Source organism: Seriola dumerili, unplaced genomic scaffold, assembly GCF_002260705.1.
Source record: "Seriola dumerili isolate Sdu_G_001 unplaced genomic scaffold, Sdu_1.0 BDQW01000242.1, whole genome shotgun sequence".
Taxonomy (NCBI): Eukaryota; Metazoa; Chordata; class Actinopteri; order Carangiformes; family Carangidae; genus Seriola; species Seriola dumerili.
This window is the reverse complement of record NW_019174497.1, coordinates 1679942-1700855: the sequence shown is the minus strand read 5'-3', so window position 1 is coordinate 1700855 and position 20914 is coordinate 1679942. Positions and strand designations below refer to the sequence as shown.

The 20914-nt window shown below is 39.9% G+C and overlaps 1 protein-coding gene across 7 annotated transcripts in view; it reads right to left on the bottom strand.

The window, feature by feature from the left end:
* LOC111229716 (pleckstrin homology domain-containing family A member 5-like) overlaps positions 1-20914 on the bottom strand; it is an 81319-nt gene that overhangs the window by 13198 nt on the left and 47207 nt on the right. For 4 of the 7 annotated variants that reach the window (XR_002665415.1, XM_022756167.1, XM_022756168.1 and 1 more), the window contains exons 5-13: positions 14952-15072; positions 14740-14844; positions 12083-12155; positions 9931-10031; positions 8416-8531; positions 6315-6812; positions 4323-4803; positions 2679-2798; positions 1585-1638 (exon numbers count right to left, since the gene is read on the bottom strand). Coding sequence is in view for 6 of the 7 variants with exons in the window: in XM_022756167.1 (XP_022611888.1) it covers positions 1585-1638; positions 2679-2798; positions 4323-4803; positions 6315-6812; positions 8416-8531; positions 9931-10031; positions 12083-12155; positions 14740-14844; positions 14952-15072 (1669 nt within the window). In the remaining variant the exon portion in view is untranslated. Of the gene's footprint in view, positions 1-1584; positions 1639-2678; positions 2799-3506; positions 3591-4322; positions 4804-6314; positions 6813-8415; positions 8532-9930; positions 10032-12082; positions 12156-14739; positions 14845-14951; positions 15073-20914 lie in introns of all 7 variants that reach the window. The other 3 variants (XM_022756169.1, XM_022756171.1, XM_022756173.1) reach the window with 2 other exon arrangements.

The window sequence follows — 20914 nt, the reverse complement described above, 5'->3', positions numbered from 1 at the left end:
AAATAGATATAGTATTTGGTGATGAACTGTGCTGACAAGTGACTGTCTGGCAATGCAGAATTAAGTCACACTAATTAGACCCCCCATGCCAAGTCCAGGTGAGTAATGAGAGGGAACACTTTCTGCAAAAGGTTATGAAAAATCACACACTGACCTTCACTGGTTAGGGCACTAGACAAAACAAGATTGGTGCAGACTACAGGCTTTGCTACCTAAATGATGTGGGTGTAACCACAGCTTTAGCTTTTGATTTAGTCCCAGAGTTAGCTGAATGTTTTCTAAACACATAGCAACCTCTAGAGTAAACTGTATCCAGCCCTGGAAAACAAACCTGAGAGTGAGGAGGGGGTTTAACTGAACAGTGAAGCATACACATCAGACTACTCTTTTATAAGTCATGCCCATATTTGGCATGACTTCTCATAATAAGAGAGGAACAGTCAAAAGCAATGGATGAGGAGGTGCTGGCAATACAAACGATACAGGGAGACCAGTCTCAAGATGCCATGGGGACTTGGACATCGAAGGAGGAGCATTGCAAAACAGACCAAAAAGAACAACAGCGACTGGTGAGGATGAGGCGGAGCAAAGCCTTTGGCTGGCCTTACTTGCTGGTAAAGTTGAGGCCTTGGGGCAGAGTTCTCAATCAAAGTGTGAGTCATGACGATTAAAGGGTCATTTTCCTTCATCTAGTCCAGTGTGGAGAGGAGCGATATAGCAAGTGTCAGTTTATAGCAGTGCTTCACTTCAGAGACAACACCCACAATGTTGTTACACCTCACTTGCGCTCTCTCATGAAGCAGACTCAAACATAAACACGTGCATCTACAGTGGACAGGGATGGGTACAGCAATGAGAAGCAATAAGAGATGCTTTAAAAAAGGATCAGGAGGAAGTGCAAAACTCCCAAGACGCTTACTTGTTATCAGAAGAATGTTCCTGTTAAACCTTGATGTACTATAATCATGCAAATAGCTAGCACTGTTGTTGCAATGTGTGTGGCTGTAGATTATAAATGCTAAGCCTCATCCCTTCACTTTAAAATCAAAATTACATATTTCTCAATGGTTACACAAATCGGAGGCCAGCTCATTTCAATATGAAATTATCTTGTCTAGAATCATTATAAGAAATGTGTTATTGTGCCTCTGAGTACTGACAGTGCACTTTTGTAATTACTCAAACTCTCAAAGCACTTCAGAGTGATAAAAAAAAAATTCCTTTGCAGGCACTTACTTCAATAATATGATACACGCTTCTCTATATGTACTTTATATGGAAGATATAAAGCTTGTCCACATCTCCCTACTATACAGAGTAATGTCCAAATATCCAGTAAGTATAACTAACAGTGAGTTTAGGGTATGTATTCAGACTAATGAATGAATGGGCCCAACCAGACTAGCAGACTATTGCTCTGGCAATGTTACACTGATCCAAGTAGTTATCTCTATAGAAATAAATCTTAATACGTAAATCTATGCAAGTAATTATATTATGTATTAATATAATAATAACAAAGCATTAAATGAGCTCAATTCATGATAGCAGGGGACAGGGCCATGCATTCATGCATTACCCCACCTGATTGTCCAAAAACATGAGGTTCCTTTGGAGGTGATGGGAGAGAATGTCATTCTAGCGTCAGCAGCAGAAAAGGAGAGAAAAGAAAAGGCAACAGGAGAGTGAGACAAAAGAAGAGGAAGTCCTGTTTTCTTTCTTACACTCACTCACTCTCAATCAAGCATATCATGTTCGGTGGACTGTACCAAAGTTCACCAGGAAGAAAGGAAGGAAGGGGCAGTGAAGGTGAAAAAATTAGGTTAGGTACCAGATGTACTATATCAGGTAATGACTGTAGTTTTGGACTAGAGCTCCATAACGACCAAATGACATGTATAATTTTGAACAAGTACAGGCCAAAAACAAAGAGTGCAGTAATGCTGAAGTTGAAATAATACTTTAACTACACTTACACCAAGTGTGAGTATCCTGATACTAACCCACTACTACTACATAAGATAAGGCATCCATCTTTTGGCTATACTGGTAAACAAATAAATTGTAGAGCAGCCTGTAAAAAAACAGCGCAAAAGTGATTACAAGCCCTAATCACTCAACTATTCTCCACCTCAAGCCTGCTTGACCTACATCAGTAACAGTCAAATCTGTAGTCTGATGTCTTAGAAGAGACTTAAAATGCAAAAATCCTGATTTAACATTTAGGTTTGCCAGTTGTCTTGACCTCCTTAGCCTGTCACTGTTTTAGCTCGCCAATGGCTTTAAGTTTCATCTCCAGTGAACATCTGTCTGGACTTGTCATGGAAGTAAAATGACTCAATCAACTGCTTGCCCTGTTGAAATGGTTCAAATGTGATGATCTCATCAATTGTACAGAGTTAGATCCTAGTTTTAAAATAACTCTGCTTTTGTCTCAAGACATTTCACACATTTTGGGAAAAGCTGATTCCTAAAGTAGCTGATCTGGACAACTTCAAGCCAAAGCACGGTCCTTTATAGAGAAAATGCCTTCTTTAGAGCCTTTGTCCATAAATCAGCCATGTGTGAAGACCAGAAAAAAATCCTCTGGCTCAAGATGGATAATGGAAGTGGGTAAAGATGGCATACACACCACACGCTAACACACACGCCTGCAGAAGCATCTCTGGGGGCCTGACCTTTGGGTTGTCGCCATCCATGTTTAGTTGCATAAGCTGTGCTACAGTGTGCTCCCGGATACTGTTTAGCTCTGCCTGCTGCCGCCGCAGCTTTATCAGCAGCAGAGTCAGTTCCTCAGGCTGCAAGGGAGGGAGGGAGGGACATACAGCCAAAATGAAACGGGGACACACCGCAGGGAGGGTGGGAGGGGAAAGGAGAGAACACACCAGGACAGGAGATTTAGAGGTATCAGGTTCCCAATAGGTGAACAGTTGCTATATTCAGGTACTGAGTTATCAGGACCATGAGATTATCCAAGGTGTCATCGCTGTCAGCAGCATGCAAATTCTACAGGTCCAGTCAAAACAGAAGGACAGTTTAGCATTTATTACAGAATCCAGTTCAGACATTACCAGCTCCATGACGACATAGCACTGTGTACGGCTTTGACATAAATTCCTGATCTGGCTTAAAGAGCTGTGAGTGACAGGGTTTTTACGTTTCCACTTATGTGCAGCAAGTCTAAGGAGCTCCTGAAGTGAACATACCCTAAATCCAACCACTTGGAACATGCATCTGAGCTGTGCCTAAATCTGCCTGAAGATTCCGTCACAATGTCTTCTTGGAGGGAAATGAAGGAGAGAAAGAGGGAGTGGGGCAGGGAGTGTGGCGTGATGAAAATAGCCTGATCCCTCTCCCTGTGTGTGTAAAACCCAAGCGTGAAAATACTGGGTGGTGCATTACAGAAATTCATACACGCCTCTTCACTGAGGAGAACACCAACTCAAACCTGGGAAGTTAGAAGACAGTGATGGACGCAAGAGGGGACGACTCAGTTAAGGACTCACTGTTTTGCCTTGGAGAGACTGGGCAGTGATAGTCTGGACTGGGATCCCTACAGGCATAGACCTCCTATCAGGTGGGTAGGCATACTGCGGGACACAGCAAATCAAAAACAAAAATGCCTGTCAGCTACACCTTGGATTGCTTCAAATAATCATTAACCATAGCCGAAGGAATACCCAAATACAAAGAAACATTTTGTTAATAGTGGCATTAAATTATCTTGATATTTTTTGTTTATATGCTAAAGTATTGAGATATCCATCTCAGATAACAAATACAGTGAAGATGATTGATTTTTTTTGTCTTGCAAAAAACATCAAAAATGAGTGCATGGATTTGTTCTTGACATTTTGACAACACTCTAAAAGCTGGTGGGTGGACCTTTGACAGCCTATCTCTCTCTTGAGATTGTCTTATTACATACCAAAAATGACATTTAAAAATATAAACATTTTTTTTTTCTAGAAGTGTCTGGATAATCAAAGACACACACTGTTAACACTTTTTATGAGTGATTTCTTCAGAAGAAAGTACCTGTAATGTAAAGTATTAAAATCATGTTCTGACACTGATTGTGAAAAGAAATGTTGCTGCTGATTTTTATGACAATGTTTAATACTGGGAGAACCATAAACAAAATTCCACTCAACATCATTGTAGTAGGGTGGATGCAGAAATCTGAGGGATGGGTATCTCAGAATCTGAGAACATAAAACGATTACTATTTTTATAACTAGATACCACTAAATGTAAGTGATAAATATTTTTTGTTATGTTGCTGAATCATCCCTTCAGCATGTATGTGTGCCTTAACTGACCTTGTTGACTTGAGGCCTGTGCCGTCTGTCGATGCTCATGTCTCTTCTGTAGATGGGGGAGGAAACCTCGGAATGAGCACTGTTCATGTTGTAGGATCGCATTGGAGAGTAGCCACCGTACATCGACAGGGAGCCGTGGGAGGGCGAGGGGGGGATGGAGTGACTCGGCGCCGCATGCTCTGACAGATTGATCATGGTTTTGGGACTGGCCATATTGCTGTAGAGACCCGGCTGTCTGCAGTAGGCCTGCCTCTGCTGCCACTCATACAACTGCCACATGGTGTCATCGCGCATGGAGCGGCGCTTGTCAACCGGCGAGGGACCCAGGGCCTGGTCGTACAATGATGGCGACATACTACAGATGCTGTCCCGCTGAGCCATGCTATTCCTGGGCATACTGCGGTAGCCATCTCCATAATGAGGCATATAGGGCACCCGATGGCTTGGCATGTTTCTAGGCAGTGTCTGGTATGATGTGATGCTGGGGAAAAAGAAAAACAGAAACTATGCTGAAGAAGTTGAAAAGATTTTCAGACTTCAGACTTCACTCACACAGACAACTGGTGAAAGTCAAATAGTTTAATAATTAATAATATTATTTAGTAGTTTTTTTTTAGCAAAGACCTGCTTTGATATCTATATATGTTTAATAGGCTTTTACCACCAGCGCTCAGAGGCGTTAGGTTAGTACAACAGTTGAATAATTCTTCAACTGGGAAATTCAATTAAGAGAAGACTTTGTTTATAGTCAATAAGACCTTAATGTCTCTGCATTTAAAAAATACCAGATAAAAACACCTAAATATAACTTATTAGCTATCGCAGCCATCAAAGCAATGTCATGTTATGAAATAGCACATCAGTAAAAGTTTTTGATCTGCCTGTTTAAAACACTGTAGCTGCAAGTCTAGTCTTCTACACAGATTCAAACTGGAACCTTTCCTCTGCTCTAGATGTATCTGAAAAGCACACTACATCAATCAGGTTACTGTATGTGTGAAAATGTGTCTTAACTTCTTCTTATGTGTTTCTAAGTGTGTATTTAGTAGATAAAGAGAAATAAGAACCCCCCCCAGGACAAATTAGACCTTTCCAGTGACATCAAAGCTATGAAAAGCTCCATTTCCACAGTGGGTTCAAAGTCAGTGCAGCTGGCATTATGAGAGCTTCCTATTAAGACTCCCTGACAGATCCTGGCTAGAACACTGGCATTAAAAAGGAAAAAAAAAGAAAAGCTTGTGACTCCATGGAAAGTAAACATCACTCTGGAGGACATGCATGTAATGACAAACACAAATGGAGAGAGAATGGAGAGAGATTGGCGAGTGCCAAGGCCTTGTTGTGGTTTTATGCATCATAATCTTCTTAAGTAAATGCACTGCTCAAAGCAGGTGTGTATGTCCATTTCTCAAAATCAACTTACTCAGGGGGCGGGTGGGGAAAAAAGAGACAAGGCTGTGTCAAACATGAGCACAAGCTGGGCAACCAGATGGAGAGACAGACAGATGGACAAGCAGGCAGAGAGACAGCGCTCACAGCAGGGTCTGTGGCAGGCAGTGACTCTGGCTAACAGCTCTGCTTGGCTATTATTTATCCCCAGGTCTACTTCCAGTTAATAGTGTAATGTCAAAGTGTTTAATTCATGGTGAGAAGTCTGTGAATCCTCTGGCTTTAAACAGCACAGCTTTAGAAAGAAATGGGACTAAGAAACTTTGGAAAATCTGAGTCTGCATATGAACTGTATGTGGCCACGGAGAATCCCTCCTGTCTCAGGATGCAGGTGAATCAGCAGTTCTAGATTATACTAAGTTTAGAAAAGTTCCACTTCTTGTTGGAGAAGTAGGACAAGATTGTGCAATAACCTAAAAAAAAAAACATGTGCTGGCATATTTTCTCCTTTTGCTGCATACATATTTTGAAATCACACAATAAAATAACCGAAACATTCATATATTTTTTTAAAACCTTCAAAAGGCTTATAATCAAACCAACCTCCTGGTGTCATCATCCTGGTTACGTCCTCTTTGTGTACGAACCCACTGCTCCAGCTGCTGCATAGAGCTGGTCCTACTCAGGGTGCGGTCTGGCTCATGGGTGGGACTTCGCTGAGGAGGGACTCCGGTCCCATCAGCTGGAGACTGCTCGCCAGATCCATTAACTTGGTGTGGCCCGTCCATCTCCGTTGGAGTCTGCGGCGAGGTGAAGTTAGCTTTGACAGCTGCTGCCTGGGCTGGCTGCAGTTTGATGCTGTTGATCTTTGTGAGTGGACGTTCACGCTCCTCCCCATCCTTCTGGAAACCATAGCGCTCAGCATCTAGCTGCTTCCTCTCTTCTTCTGCCGTGGTGGAGGTGACTGCGGCAGTGCACTCAAGATCGACCTCACGGTTGCGTTCATTGTTTTGGATTTCAGGTTGTGTGAGTGGTGGCCTGTGGTTAGCCACATGATTGATCTCTTGTGGTCCACACTGCTCCACTTTTAGCCGGTCCAACCTGAAAAAGACAAACGGAAGGTGTGAGTATGATTAATGGAGCAATCTAAGAGACTGTGTTATCCAGAAGAAATCAAGACAGATAAGATCTGTTGTGTGCAGTAATGGGAAGATGATAACTACATTAGATGAAATTGGCAGCAGGGATATTCTTTTGTGTTCATCACCAGTAAAAGGTGTTTAAGACATTATATCAAGTTTGTAGACCTAATGCACTACCTCTGTGAACTCTTATAATAGTAGAAGCTCTGAAATAAAAAGAAAGTGCAAAGAAAATGGGCAGAGTTGCACAATGTCTCTTCCAGCTGCCAGAGGAGACCAGGCGTGTAAAAGGAAATCAGATATCCCCAATAAAACACTGCCTCTGTCAGGGCACATCTCAAAGGTGGTGCTCAGACCCTGCTGATCCATTTTCAGCTCCCCTCTACCTCCTCTCTAGAAGACCTATCTACAGCTCTGTGGTCATTAGGGAGGTCTCAAGAGGTAATAGACACCACTACTCCCTGGCCTGAGACCGACTCAAGGTCACGACTTCAAAGTTCTGCAAATTCCCCTTCGCAGCATGACTCACTGGGTTACCAATAAGAAGGCAGTAGGAAAAGCATTCCTTCACAGTTTCCACTTGTATCCTCTTAAATAGCAGCACTAGTCACGTAATGTGTTCTCCAGCCTTTTGTGGCTCCACCAGCCCAGTAGAGCACACATTTAGCCCTGTGAAAGTCTGAGTGCATTTACTCATACTTGTTTGGAGGAGACTGTAGAAACTCTTTAAGGGAAAACGGTCCTTAACAGATCAGGTTTTGGCTAGTGTATCTTCTTCTTCTTTAACACCGACCACCAACTTAAAATATGAAAAGATGTGATACTGTCCACAGATCACAAGACATTTGACACTTTGAAATTAAGATAGTCTTAACTAGATAGATATTATAATTCTCTAATGTTAAATAGTCTTGTGAGAGCATCACAGTCCCATCTAACAGTGCTATCCGGTGGATTTCAGGCACTACTGCTCTGTGTAATTACAGAGCACTTCACCGTTACGCCTCTGCTCGCCCATGTAAAAAGGAGGGCATTAGACAGGCTGGCTGCCAAATAACAGACATTTTACACAGTTTAAAAAAAAAGGAAGTAAAAAAAACCCTATCCTGATGAGTCAGTGATCCTGATCAGCTTGTGCAGATATGCACAACATCCCCTGAACCACCTGCATCATGCATTCACAACACACACATGCCCACATGCACATGGCATTCTTGTGTATGTTACAGTAATAAATTTCAATAGTAAAAACATAGTTACATAATATTAAAGAAATTCACAGCTTCTTCAGCAAACCCAGAGACCAGAAATGTCAAAAGCGGGTGTTGAACTGATGCCAAAGAACTTAACAGGCTTAACAGAGGGATTTAAAAGCACTTGCTTATGGTACACACACTAAAAAAGAAAATCAGGATGGAGGAATAAACCAAGCAAGTCATTAAGAACTGTCCTCAAATGTCTTTTTCTCCTTTCAAAAGCAAAACAACCCACTGTAATCTCCCAACTTCAAAAACATTCAGGCTTTCTCTTAAAATGACTGTATTAGTGATGTTCTTACAAACCTTTTGACCGGCTCTGAGTGCACAAGTGCAGCGTCTGTCATTACTTTCATCCAAGACTCCATTTCTTTGGCTGTGTCTGTGCAAAAATAGTATGTCCTCATGTTGGGATGTGTTGCCTGTTGTGACAATAGACAGGATTGGGAACAGGAACAGTGACACACAGAGAAAGTAACCTGAAAGAGAGGAGACAAAAAAATCAAATCAACTGTGATTTTTAGTACTTTAAACCTGACTGTTAAATGAGGTTGCTTGCAGTTATGTCAGTTTATCACTAAACAAGAAGAATGTAGTGCTGTTGAGACGCTTTTAAGGCAAAAGTGACTTTAATGCATGTCAGATTTCGTAGCAAATACTGCTGGAAAAAGCTGGTTTGCGAAACACTCCTGTCTGTGGGCATCTGTACCATCCACATAAATCAAACCATGAGTCACCTGAGTTTCATGCATACCACTAGATTAGGGCAGTAAATCTGCCACAATGCTTTAGGACTTACCATGCAGTTCATTGTATGGCAGACATATTGTTCCGTTGTTGCTCTGTTCCCTCGCAGTCAACAAACCAATATATTGTTATAGCCAGACACAGAAAGAGAAAAACAAAATCTTTAGTGAACAACCTCAATATCCTGTTTACCACTGTCTGAAAAACAAAAGAGCACCGTCATTGCTCCAATTACTGCAGAATAATCTTGAGAAATAAGTAACTTTTAATGACATGGTCATTTTGGCCACAAAAACAAGAGACAGGAAAAGTTCAGAATGAAAAATATGCAGTCAAAAAGTCACCCCATCCCCAAGTGAATGACCGTAAACTGAAGAGGTTGTGCCCTGCTGTACCTCAATTTACTCTCCTTCAGCCTGAGTCTGAGCTGGAAAAGGAGTGGGCTGTGTGGTTGGAGAGGCCTTGAGCAGACTCCTGGGCGTCTGTGTTTGGCTGTACTTGGCAGAACAACTCTGTTGTCTCTTAGGGTTTATGACGGACCCACAGTCAAATACTGTACACACCACTAAGATCCCATAAAATATGCTTGTTGCCCAGTTACTCGGGGTTTCCGAGTCAACTAAGAGTATTACGATCCACCAGTGCTACACCACTGGCAGGAGCCGGCAAAGATATGACTGCTCGCATGTGTTTTCTTGGCTTTCTTAGTTTTAAAAGCAGTTTTAAAAGAATGACTTGCATTACTTCACTGTCATGCGACTGAAAATTATTTCCAAAGCAAAGACAAAACATGTTCAAAGAAAAGTAAACATAAAAGCTAAGTTTATATGCTTTAGTAAACATTGTGGCAATATAAGACCACCACAATAAAACTACTACTTTCTAACTTCAAACTGTATACCAGTGATCAAAAGTACCTTCTACTTTCAGCTCTAATCATTTTATTTTCTCCCCAAAAACTAATACTGATGCTTTACTTTTCTCGGCTCTGTACTTTGTACTCTGTACTTTATGTACTCAACCATAAAATGTGGAGTCTAACAAAGTTTGACAGGAATGAAACTATGCACTGACCTTGAAGGCATATTTTCTGTTAATGTGATCATCCACAGACAGCATAGATATATGAAAGCTTGGTAGGAGTATGCTGCCAAGTATCCCCTCCTCTTTTTCGTCTGCAGAGAAAAAACAAGTCAACACAATTCATTCGGGATTGTTTTGTATATGTATTTTTGTTGAAGATACCACACTAAACTCTTGTGTTGAACATTCTTTTGTAAACATAAAAAGGCTAAAAAACCAAGTTGATTGTGATAAAAACCTAAAGAGGAGATGAGCCGAGGGTACAGAGTCCAATCAGTAGAAAAGATGAGCATTGATTCAATGTCCTATGCAACTAGGCTGCTCTAATCCTCATTAAGTTAGCAGACAGGCCTCCATATTGACAATAGAGCACTCTCCACAGGGGGGATTAGATTGAGTCCAGAGTTTTAGGCAGGAAATTTCTTAACCTCCCAGTTTGATATAAGCAATCTGCACTGCTTACTCAAAACAGCACAAGATAAATATATCTAGCAGTCACTGCTGCAGTCCCATGTACATGTTTGTTTGCAAGTGTTGACTCTGGGTGTTATGTAAAATATACAAAATATATACTAACACATACTGGTAGTATCTGGAACAAGTAAGGCTCACTGTGAATGGTGAGTAATATTTTGGGGGGTAAATGGTAGCTGAACTTTGGCCGGCCTCTGGGAGTTTAGAAGTAGAGCTGATCACCCCAGAAAAAGTTTGAAGGGCTGATGGATTGATATATTCCCCAGCATCAGTTATGCCTGAGCCCACTGGCCCCACATTTATTTATTCATCAAGGCTCTGCGTCTCTGTCTCTCTCTTTAAAACACAAACAAACACAGCAGGTTCTGCACAACAGTCTCCGAACATAAGCTAATATTGTGGGAGATCCTGAGCGCACCACAATAGTCTGATAACTACAACAGATAGCTGAGGGGCAGTGCAGTTCATGACCTCTCTGCCCACTCCCTGCTGATGGATACAGTCTCTCAGCATGTCTGCCTGGATAAAGCCTTTGGGTCTGCTGTTGTCTGTGGCTTTTGTCAGTCAGTGGGCGGAAAGACGGTGACAGGACTGGCAGACACCAGAAATAACACAGACTAGATGTCATCCTGATCAGCAGAAATGATGACTGTATCCGCATCAAGTGAGCAGGGGGCACTGTGATATATGGACTTGTGCCATGCAAGACCGACCTCAGAGCCTCATTGATTCACAGTATTCATTTCATTTTTTTTCAATAGGAAAGTTCTCAAACATTCTCTGGACACAGCTGTGTCAATATTTGATGCGAACATTAGTACCGCATGAGAGAGGCTGAAATGCCCGGTCAAAAGCAGCTCAGTCAATAGCAGCTTATAGAAAAGATCACATCTAACACTTGCAAATGTATTCCTACTGTGCTATTGTAGCAAAGAGGGAGATTTATAAGGACAGCCAGATTTTAATAATTGAATGGAAAACCTTTAAACTGGATTGGAACTGGACTAGTGGCCATCTAAATAAAACATTAGGTTCCCCCTTCAATCAAAGTAGAACATTTAATTACTTGGTTTGGAAAATATGGGTTGTCTTCCCTAAATTACATAACCATATAAAAACCACAGATATTCAAAAAGAGTGACTACTCTAATAATATGATGGTGGTCCCTATGATGTGGACTTAGAGGAGGATCTGTAAATATTAGGAGGATAAATTCTGTTTGATGTATCTGAATCCAAGAATTACATAAGCATGCAACCACTGTTTAAAAAGAGCATCATCTCCGGACCCTTGACTTAACATTAGTGTGAAATCCAATTTCCTGCTTTGCTTTCTCTTTCAAAATTATAGCTGCATCTAAGACTTGTTTAAAGCCCTGGCTCTGCTTGGGGAAACAATCATCTCTAAAATAGCAAATCAGACAACAGGAGAGCCATTTCAATTAATATACAGTGCATTCAGAATGGATGCACTATATCTCTTCATTTGGTCCTGACAGGCTGCTTACCACAGGGACTTGGATCCAGATACATTGACAATCGCCAAGAGCACGGCTTGTGGGGCTGTGAAGGTCACAACAGCACACTGAACAACTAATTGAAAGCTACTGTTGTTGTAAGCAGTGCCATACTAATGAAACGTGTTGTTAGCCGAGAGGACAGGACTCACCTCTGTAGTAGAAGAGGCACAGGTCAGACAGCACAAACCACCTCTTCTTCCACAGCTTCATCCCTGTACTGTCCTGCAAAGACACCATAGGAATAGGGCACGGTTATTCCACGAACATGTGGGGGAGGGTTAAATTGTAAAATGACAAGGAAAAAGTACTTCCTGTGGTGCCTTCACCCCCTCTGATATATTCAATTCAAGTCCTTCCATGTGATTAAGTATTTGCTGTATGATTTGTATTTTGAACTTTGAATTATTCTACATAATCTGTTGCTTCCAACTGACTGACATGTCACAGACACACCATCTCTTTATGTGCATGTATTTCTCTATATCGTGGTATGAAATGCCTCCTTGGACTTTTTGTCATTTGGAATTTGGAATTTTGTGAGAAAACAAAATGAATTAACGGAGACAAAGCTCATCCACTTTGTATTAATCAAATTTAACATATTCCTGGGATGGATTATGGGTAATTTATTTGTCTCTGAGGAAACATTTGATTTCTGATATGAAATAAACATAATAATGAAAGTGCTCTGCTGTATTTTCAACCCAATAACCAGCTTTCACTTTTAAACGAGAGCATGTTGTTCAGTGGCCAGCAAAAATAAACCTCCTGTGCGGAAGTTGTTCTGCAGTATCGCAATGCTGTGATCAAAGGAGCTTTCAGGCTGCTGCTTGAAAAGGATGAAGGGTGAGGAAAAGGGTATTAACTCCCACGTTTGCTTTATTGGAAAACCTGAGCAGGGTCCTTACTCGTGGATTCCACCCAGAGACAAAAGTAGGGGGAGGGACCTCAACAACTCTGTCATTATGGTCAAATGGCATGTGGGCTGCAGTTTACTTTAAATGGAAATTCAGTTCTGTGAACCAGCATGTTTAACACATTAGTATCAAAAAAATTCACAATACCAGATGCTGTTCAGTGTGTTCATAATGGAGACACATCTGAAATAGAACAATAGGATTTAAAATTCTTGCGTTCTTGCATCTTAACCACTCATTTTACATGTGCTCACGAATAAACTTTATCAAGAGTCCTGTCAGATCTTCCTCTTTTGAGGCATGAGGAGAAAAACGAGGCTTTCACCAATCATCAATCACTGTGGCATTTTCTTCTCCCAATGGATCAACTGAAGGGCTGCAGCTTTTCCCTCAGCCAAGGACTTCAATAGCTTCCAGGTTTCAATGAGGCAGGAAAATAAAAGTGCAAATCCAGCTTTTATTCAGGGTAGCAGATTTGTGAGTCTTTAGTTTGATCTACGTCACCCTGATTGAGGTCCCCAAAGAAATAGCAGCTGGCAGCTGTACCAAAGGAGGCCATCATGTGTTCACAAAACTGTGCCGGGAGGCTGCAATCAAAACTAAATGAGTCTCCCACTTAGGAAGCATGAGAGAGTCCTGTCTGGCCAAGAGCTGCCTCAAGCATCCCCTTTTCACCCTGCTGTAAGTAACCAGGGAGCTGTGATGAGGGATTGGTATTTAAACACTGCCCGTGCTGGTTGACTGGCTGAGCAGAAACACTGGACAAAGAAATGCTCAGATCCTGTAAGACATCAAAAAGCTTCCTTTGAGCTAATCTTAAGACTGTCGCTGCAAATGTTACAGGGAGAGGGAGAATGTCAGTCTCATTCTCTGTGTAAAATGGAGGAAAATTGTATAAAAAATAAAGACTGCATTCACAAGTTGACCTCCTGTTTGGTAAATAAGCTAAATTCAAACACCAAAATATCCTTGTTTCTAATTATCAGTTTCATTATAAATATATTTATAGAATGAATGACCAAAAAAAATACAAGCCAACATATAATAAAGTAAAATAAATATCCATATAACATACACCTGAAGGTGTATGTTATATGGATATTTGAGGTGCACCTTTGGGAGAGACAGACCGCGGAAATGTTTGAGGCCTCCAGGAGGAAAAGGGGCCGACGATGGACCCTCATATTGGCACATTTTGCAATGACTATAAACTATACACTATAAACCCTCTTGAACCTCCCATTAAGGCACTATACAGTGCACAGCCACTGCCCCCCCCCCCCCCCCCCACTGAACATGCATAACAACTTGCAGATAATTAGTAGTAGAATAGACATGCAATGTATTACTTTATTATTTTTGTACCATTTATCATTATTTCTTTTTGCTGTACTATAAATAGGTTGCTATGTTACTATTTCTTTATTTTGTTTCTATTTTGTTTTGCTATTTTTTTTAAGGTTATGCCAAAAATACCAGCAAGTAAGGATTTCATTGCCATGAAAGGCTTATTTTCAGTCTAACAAGACTTTACAGTCATGCTAGCACCTTTGTGAGTACAGTCTCTTAGGAACAGCAGCAATTAAAGCTAAATGCTAACATCAGTATATAAACAAGCTCACACTGACAGTGCTAACATACGGATATTTAGCAGGTATAATGTTTACCATCTTAGTTTTGTTTTAGCAAACTAACGTGCTTATTAGCATTAAACACAAAATACAGTAAGAAGATGGTCAGATGGAAATGAAAATCTGTGCCAATCTGTGGAAATCAATAGAGCCAATAAATTAATATCAGACTAAGGTACCTAGTCTGCTTCTCACCTCATTATATGATTTATTGGACTAAATACAAAGTTTTACTTGAAGTCATATACTCTTGCATACCTGTTTATAAAGCCAGTTTCTCTTGATTACTGGGGCACTTGGATTCCTCCTGATAGAGTTGGATCTCTTCCCAAAATTATGAACTTTTTTGGAAGGTCTTGAGGGCTAGAAATACAGTATGAATGTGTTAACAGCAATGTGAGCTCAATCAACAAAAAAATAAAAAACATTTAACAGAAATGATGATGTCATGATAATTATGTGTCACTCACTCTTCCTGCTGGGCTACTGGGGTTAGCGGCGTAGTCCGAGCCGCCTGTGTAGTTGGAGGCCTCACTCATGTTTTTTACTGCTCGTTCCTTCTTCTCATTCGCTGGCACTTTGGAGGACGATCTAGAAAATAAAAAAAGGACAGAGCATGCGAAGAGCACATAGGCAAGTCATCAGTCAGAAATACAGACTGCCAATTTATGTTCAATGACCTTGATAAAAGAAGAAGAATAGGAGGAAGCAGCCTTTATTGTCTGTTCCACCATCATTCCTCTGAAGTTGAAACTCTTTATTATAATGAGATCTCAACATGGGCCTATGAATCAAGCCAATTACTCCCACCATGTCACTGTAGATACATTTCCAGTTCTCCAACAGCTTTAAATGGACTGAAAAGTCTGCCTGACATATTGGAATGCAGCAGTTGCAGCCGTGAATCAGACCAGGATGTCTCTTAAGTGTTTTTTTTGTTTTGTTTTTTTAAGCAAATGTTGAAAGCATACTAAGTTCAATACATTCGCCATAGGATAGAAAACCTTATGCCCATGGAGATGTCCTACATTCTTTAGGAAGGGAACAACGTCGTGCTCTAGAGGGAACAAGACAGGAAAACCAGAGTAGAGCAGAAATACTGCAGCAGTGAAAAAAGTGTAATCTCTCAAGATATACTGGTTTCAGGTCACTGAATAAGGACAGAAACTGCCAACCCTGCACTGCAAATTCTCCCATCTATGCTGCTCATCAATATTCCAACATTCATAGCCTTCAGATTATATGATATCATCTTATATAAATGAGGCACTCATTTAATATGAATAATAATTCCATTCATCCATCATCTACGTGTGCTTTACATCTATCTATACCACATAGTTCAGTTTTTCAATCCGTCCATCTGTTGGACACAAGGACAAGACTTAACTTAACACTCAACAAAAAGACAACAAAAAATAAACTCAGAGTCAATTTAAAAACAGTTTAACAATTCAGACTCCATGCTGTTATATTCAAGGTGCACAAACACGAAAAGGAATCACAACGGATAACATCAGCTTGGCAGCAACAGCAGGCAACACACACAAGATGTTCATTCCCGTGCAGCACGCTGACAGGTCTGATACTACCTGCAGACCCTTCAGAAAAATGATGAAATAAAACAACAATCACAGTCCAACTTTGTCTTACCTGTTTTTAGAAGCAAAATTACATACATGTTACCAGTTAACGCTTAGTTACAATAAGTAGCATAATTTTATCATTATGAACTGTACTTACTGACTTATGCAAGGTTAAAAGGAGAATTTCATACGGTCTGAAAAAGGTTACATCACTTACATGCACATTAACATCCCAATTGTAATGAGGCTTTTCTTTAAGAGTTTAGTTTTAGTGTTTCAATGCTATGTGTAGACGTGACACATTTCTGGGGACACCACCAGGGAAGTCATAGGGTGGGGAAGTAGGTGACTAATGCTCTCTCAAGTTGAGGTGCACACAGACTGTTCCAAAACAGCTGATTGTGCAGAGTGATGAGTAGCCACTGAGATTTGCCTTCTTCTCCTTCTAATGAGCTTGCTCCAGAAAATGAGCCCTGAAGATTTTCGGCACTTCCAGTGACAGGCGAAATCCTACGTGAACCATAATCAATAGTGTGACGACTTGCCATCAAATCAAAGGTTGGGAGGGGCAGAGAAAATGGAGACATTGCTCTATTTGATGCTCTATATAGCCACCAGACCATTTCCAGGCTCTGAGCTCCAGTGCACGTGTGCTCGTTGGGGCTTTGCTGATAATTAGTTTGGGCTCAATAATCAATCTACATGCAATGAAATTGAAAACAGTGAATGTGTTAAATTAGCTGCCTCAGCCAAAGAGTTGGCCGGTGACAATAGAAAGATAAAGAGCAATAGGAGAAATTATGCTGCAATACACAACTTACAACTTTGTGCACAAATACACAAAGTGAAATTGTTTACTGCATCATTTGGGGTAATTAAAAATAATGCTTACAAATGCTCCATAACCATGTTTTATTGTGGAAAAAAATTCAGAATAACATTGCTACAATAACACATAAATATAAAATTGTGTTTTTTATTTGTGATCAAAAACAGAATAATGATGTTAGAGATGAACTTGACAAATGTTTGTGATATTTCCTGCCATGAAACAAGTGAGGAAGACATGTTAGAAGAGGAAAAGATGAAAAAATCCTAAAATGCAAAAGCATCCCAATGAGATGTTTAGTAACATTTCCAAACCACTGCTGTAGGTGTCGAGCTCTTAACAACATGGCTAAAAGATCTAAACTTTACTACTGTTTGGATTGTGTGAACTCACTTCAATTGCAAAATGTATTGAAATAACATTAATATAACAACAACATTGTGGTTATGAGAATTCATCATCACAATGTGAGAGGCCAACTCTCAGTTCCCAAGTTTTTCCCTATTTAAGCCTCCACAGTATTTACTTCTCAAGCACTTACAGTAAATACAATGCACACACGCAATGTGAAACCACCAACTGCTTCACATCTATATTTTGACACGAAGCTCCGACTGGCTTCCACTGAAATGTTCACATGAAACACCATATGGATTTTGTCACTGTTCATATCCACAACATGCTGTTTAGAAGTGTTTGTCTGCTTTAAATTACTATTTTCCTGTTTAGATTGGTGCTTGTCCCATGACAGCAGTAGCCCATGGAGGATTTGATTGTAATGTACAAACAAAGCAATAGTTGTATCAAAATACCAGAGCTACACAACATCCATCTTTGTGTTTACAGCTCCATGTCAACAGCAAAGTCAAAAAAGAACAAAAAAAAAAATCAAAGCCTGAAGAGGTCTATCTACTCAAAAATGTTACTATACTGTGTCTACCTGCAAAGCCAAGAAAGGAGAGTTTAGTTTAATAAAACTGTGCCACATATTGCTTAGTGTATGTGTAAATAATACAGTAAAGATTCACTGAGCATGCATACTAATTGCAATACCATTACTCAGTCGTCTATCTGCAAAAAAACCCAAAAAACACTGCAGACAGCTTGCATGTCCATCACAGACAGATAACCACACTTATCTGATACTCAGGTCTAATTTAGTGTTTTCAGTTGATACAACACGACCAATATGCATTTTGTCTGCTAGACAAGACTAGTGCACCAAGAGGTACACTTACCCCAACACACAGAGAACAGGCCAGCTCTACACATTGAGTCTCCCTGATCAAATCGTCCTCTGCTCACTGTGAGATGAAAGTGCTGCCTCAGGACAGAAGACTGTAACCAGTCTCACATTTAAGCTTTATGCATGCTTTATACTGCTGCTGGATTTTAATTAAACGTATAATTTGAAACATTACATTTAAGAAAAACTGCTTCAAAGTATTTACACCTAATTTTCTCAGTTTCATATTATAATTTGCATGTTTTTGTAAATGTTATATAGAGTATTACAATATAAATGTTTTAGCATATCTTTGCAATATTACTGTAACCTAAAAAGTTAACAGTAACATTAATTTACTTCTCAGCTCAACATACTGTATGCTACACTTACTTCAATACTACTATACCAACTGTGGTAGAGTTACATCAAATGATTTGTATGTCATGTGTTAAATAAAAACATCTGATTAAGATGTGAACATAAACAACCAGTGTTGTTCTCATTTTGTCTTGTGGGTTATACCACAAGACAAGTCCTTATCAATTCCACATACGAAGACAAAACCATATGTATTAAACAGTCACATCACTGCCTGGTCCATTACCGCATGGATTCTGTGTGCCTATGTGTGAGTGTTTGGGTCTGTGTTGGTGTTCCAAGCAAACCGAGGGGGATACACTGGACTGTGTGGTTGAGAGAGCTTTTTAAAATGACCATACAGCATTTTTAAAGAAATAAGAGTGCTTTAAAACACTAAACTATGGTGGTGATCCTGACCGTTTTCTTTTTAATGAACAAAAGACTCTTCTATGCTCAAGCATAGCAAAGGAACATAGCCAGAGCTCTTAACTTATGGATGTACATGTAGCCTGTACATCCATAAGGGACGGAGCATTAAGGGGTGTTCACAAAGTCAAGGTTTTTGAAAATGAAGAATTAACTGACCTGTGTGTGTCAAAGAAGCGATCTATGATCATACTTTTTGATGCCTTTTTGGTTTATTCTAAAGAAACTTTTTGTTAGAACCCAGCAACCACACAGGAGAGCAGATTTAAGGCTTCCTGGGAAATCAGAAAACTGCCAACAAAGTGAGTTGAATAGTAGTGATATAAATATGTTCAGCTTGACCCTCAGCTCAGGAAAAAGTGAGAAATTATCTCCCTGCGGTTAGTTGTTCATAAGGGCTTAGATGAACACAACAAATGGTTCAGAAAGTACGGTGCACCTTACCAGACTTTGGAATGCAAATGCATAACAGGTCATCAGGCAAAACACCCACAGTTTGCTGTTAGTGTGCAACAACAATGATTATTAACAGACAAACATGTTCACGTCTTTAAAAAAAAAAGAAAAAGAAAAAAGAAACAGGTGGAGAACACACAGTTATCCATTTGCACCTCATAGTGTATTACCTGCTAAACGCTGGGTGACACAACTTTCCACAATTCACACTACAAAACAGAGGAAAGACAAATTTGTTGAGAATAAAATCTTTCAAAAGAAATTTGCGGTTTTGAAGACTAGCTGCAAATAAGCAGTATTTTATGTTGTTATGTTCTGAATCAGCAGATTTGACCATATTCAAGACAGTCTGAAAAAGGTTACATGATTTACATGCACATTAATATCCCAAACTGTAATGATGTTTTTCCTTTAGAGTTTTGTTTTAGTCAATTTTATGTTTCCCTGACCTGTTATTATTTTAGTATGATGTTGTGGAGTGCTTTGCTGATTGTTTTCACTTAACAAACGTACTGTAAGTGAACACTTTTTGTTGCTGACACTGTACCACTCAAAGCGAGGACTCAGAAAATGACCGCCTTTTTAAAATGAAAAAGAAAAAAACAAGTGTAAGGAATTCACCAAGACAGCCTGACTGACCCATTCAAGCAAAAATTACCAGTTAACAGGGAAACTGTTTGATAGATAACACCTCTACTCTAACTTTCCTGTCCACCCTCCTGTATTTTGTCAATCTGAACAACTTTACCACACTGTGCCTGTAAAGAGAATGATGCTTGTAGTGGCCATTGCTGATTAGCACATGTTTCATTCTGCCATGATGTCTTTTCACCTGCTGCAATGCTGGACTGAGAGCACTTAGGAGTGGGTGATGTGTGTAAAATCCTCTGGCATTATATATGTCATTTCATACCACATCATTGCATTATCAATATATATCATGATAATGGTCAATTTTATCTTATATTAATTGAAAAAGTGTTTATGAATACAAAAAACTATCTAACAAATTGAATTCCATACCATATACTGAAAGAAGATACTTTGTCAAATTAAGGCAAAAAAATAAAAAAATTCAACACTGCCATAACACGGTCCTGCTCACTGATAATGGTCTAACATACCCAGAGATATTAAAAGGGATAGCTACTATGTTATAAGCTGCACTGAACACAGTGCTCTTGAAGTAAGTTTCATTCTTGCAGACATGGTCAGATGATGTTTTGGACAACATGTTTTACATGTGAGTTCTACAAATATTCCCTGTCAGCCTGCACAAGATCATGTGAACCACTAAAAATAGGCTCAAACATGTAAAGTAATGACAGTAGAATGCTGAGGCTGACATTCACGGAGGTGGGTGAAGTCACATGTCAAAGACAGGACTGAGCCATGACTTTAGCAGTAACATGCACATCACAGCACAGCTGAGAGTGTAAGTATGAGTGACAGTTATCTATGTAATAGAGCCTTTTTATGTTAAAGCAGATTAGTACAGGCTAATGTACTAAAGTAATTGCTTAAACTGGTCCCTCAATAATAACAGAG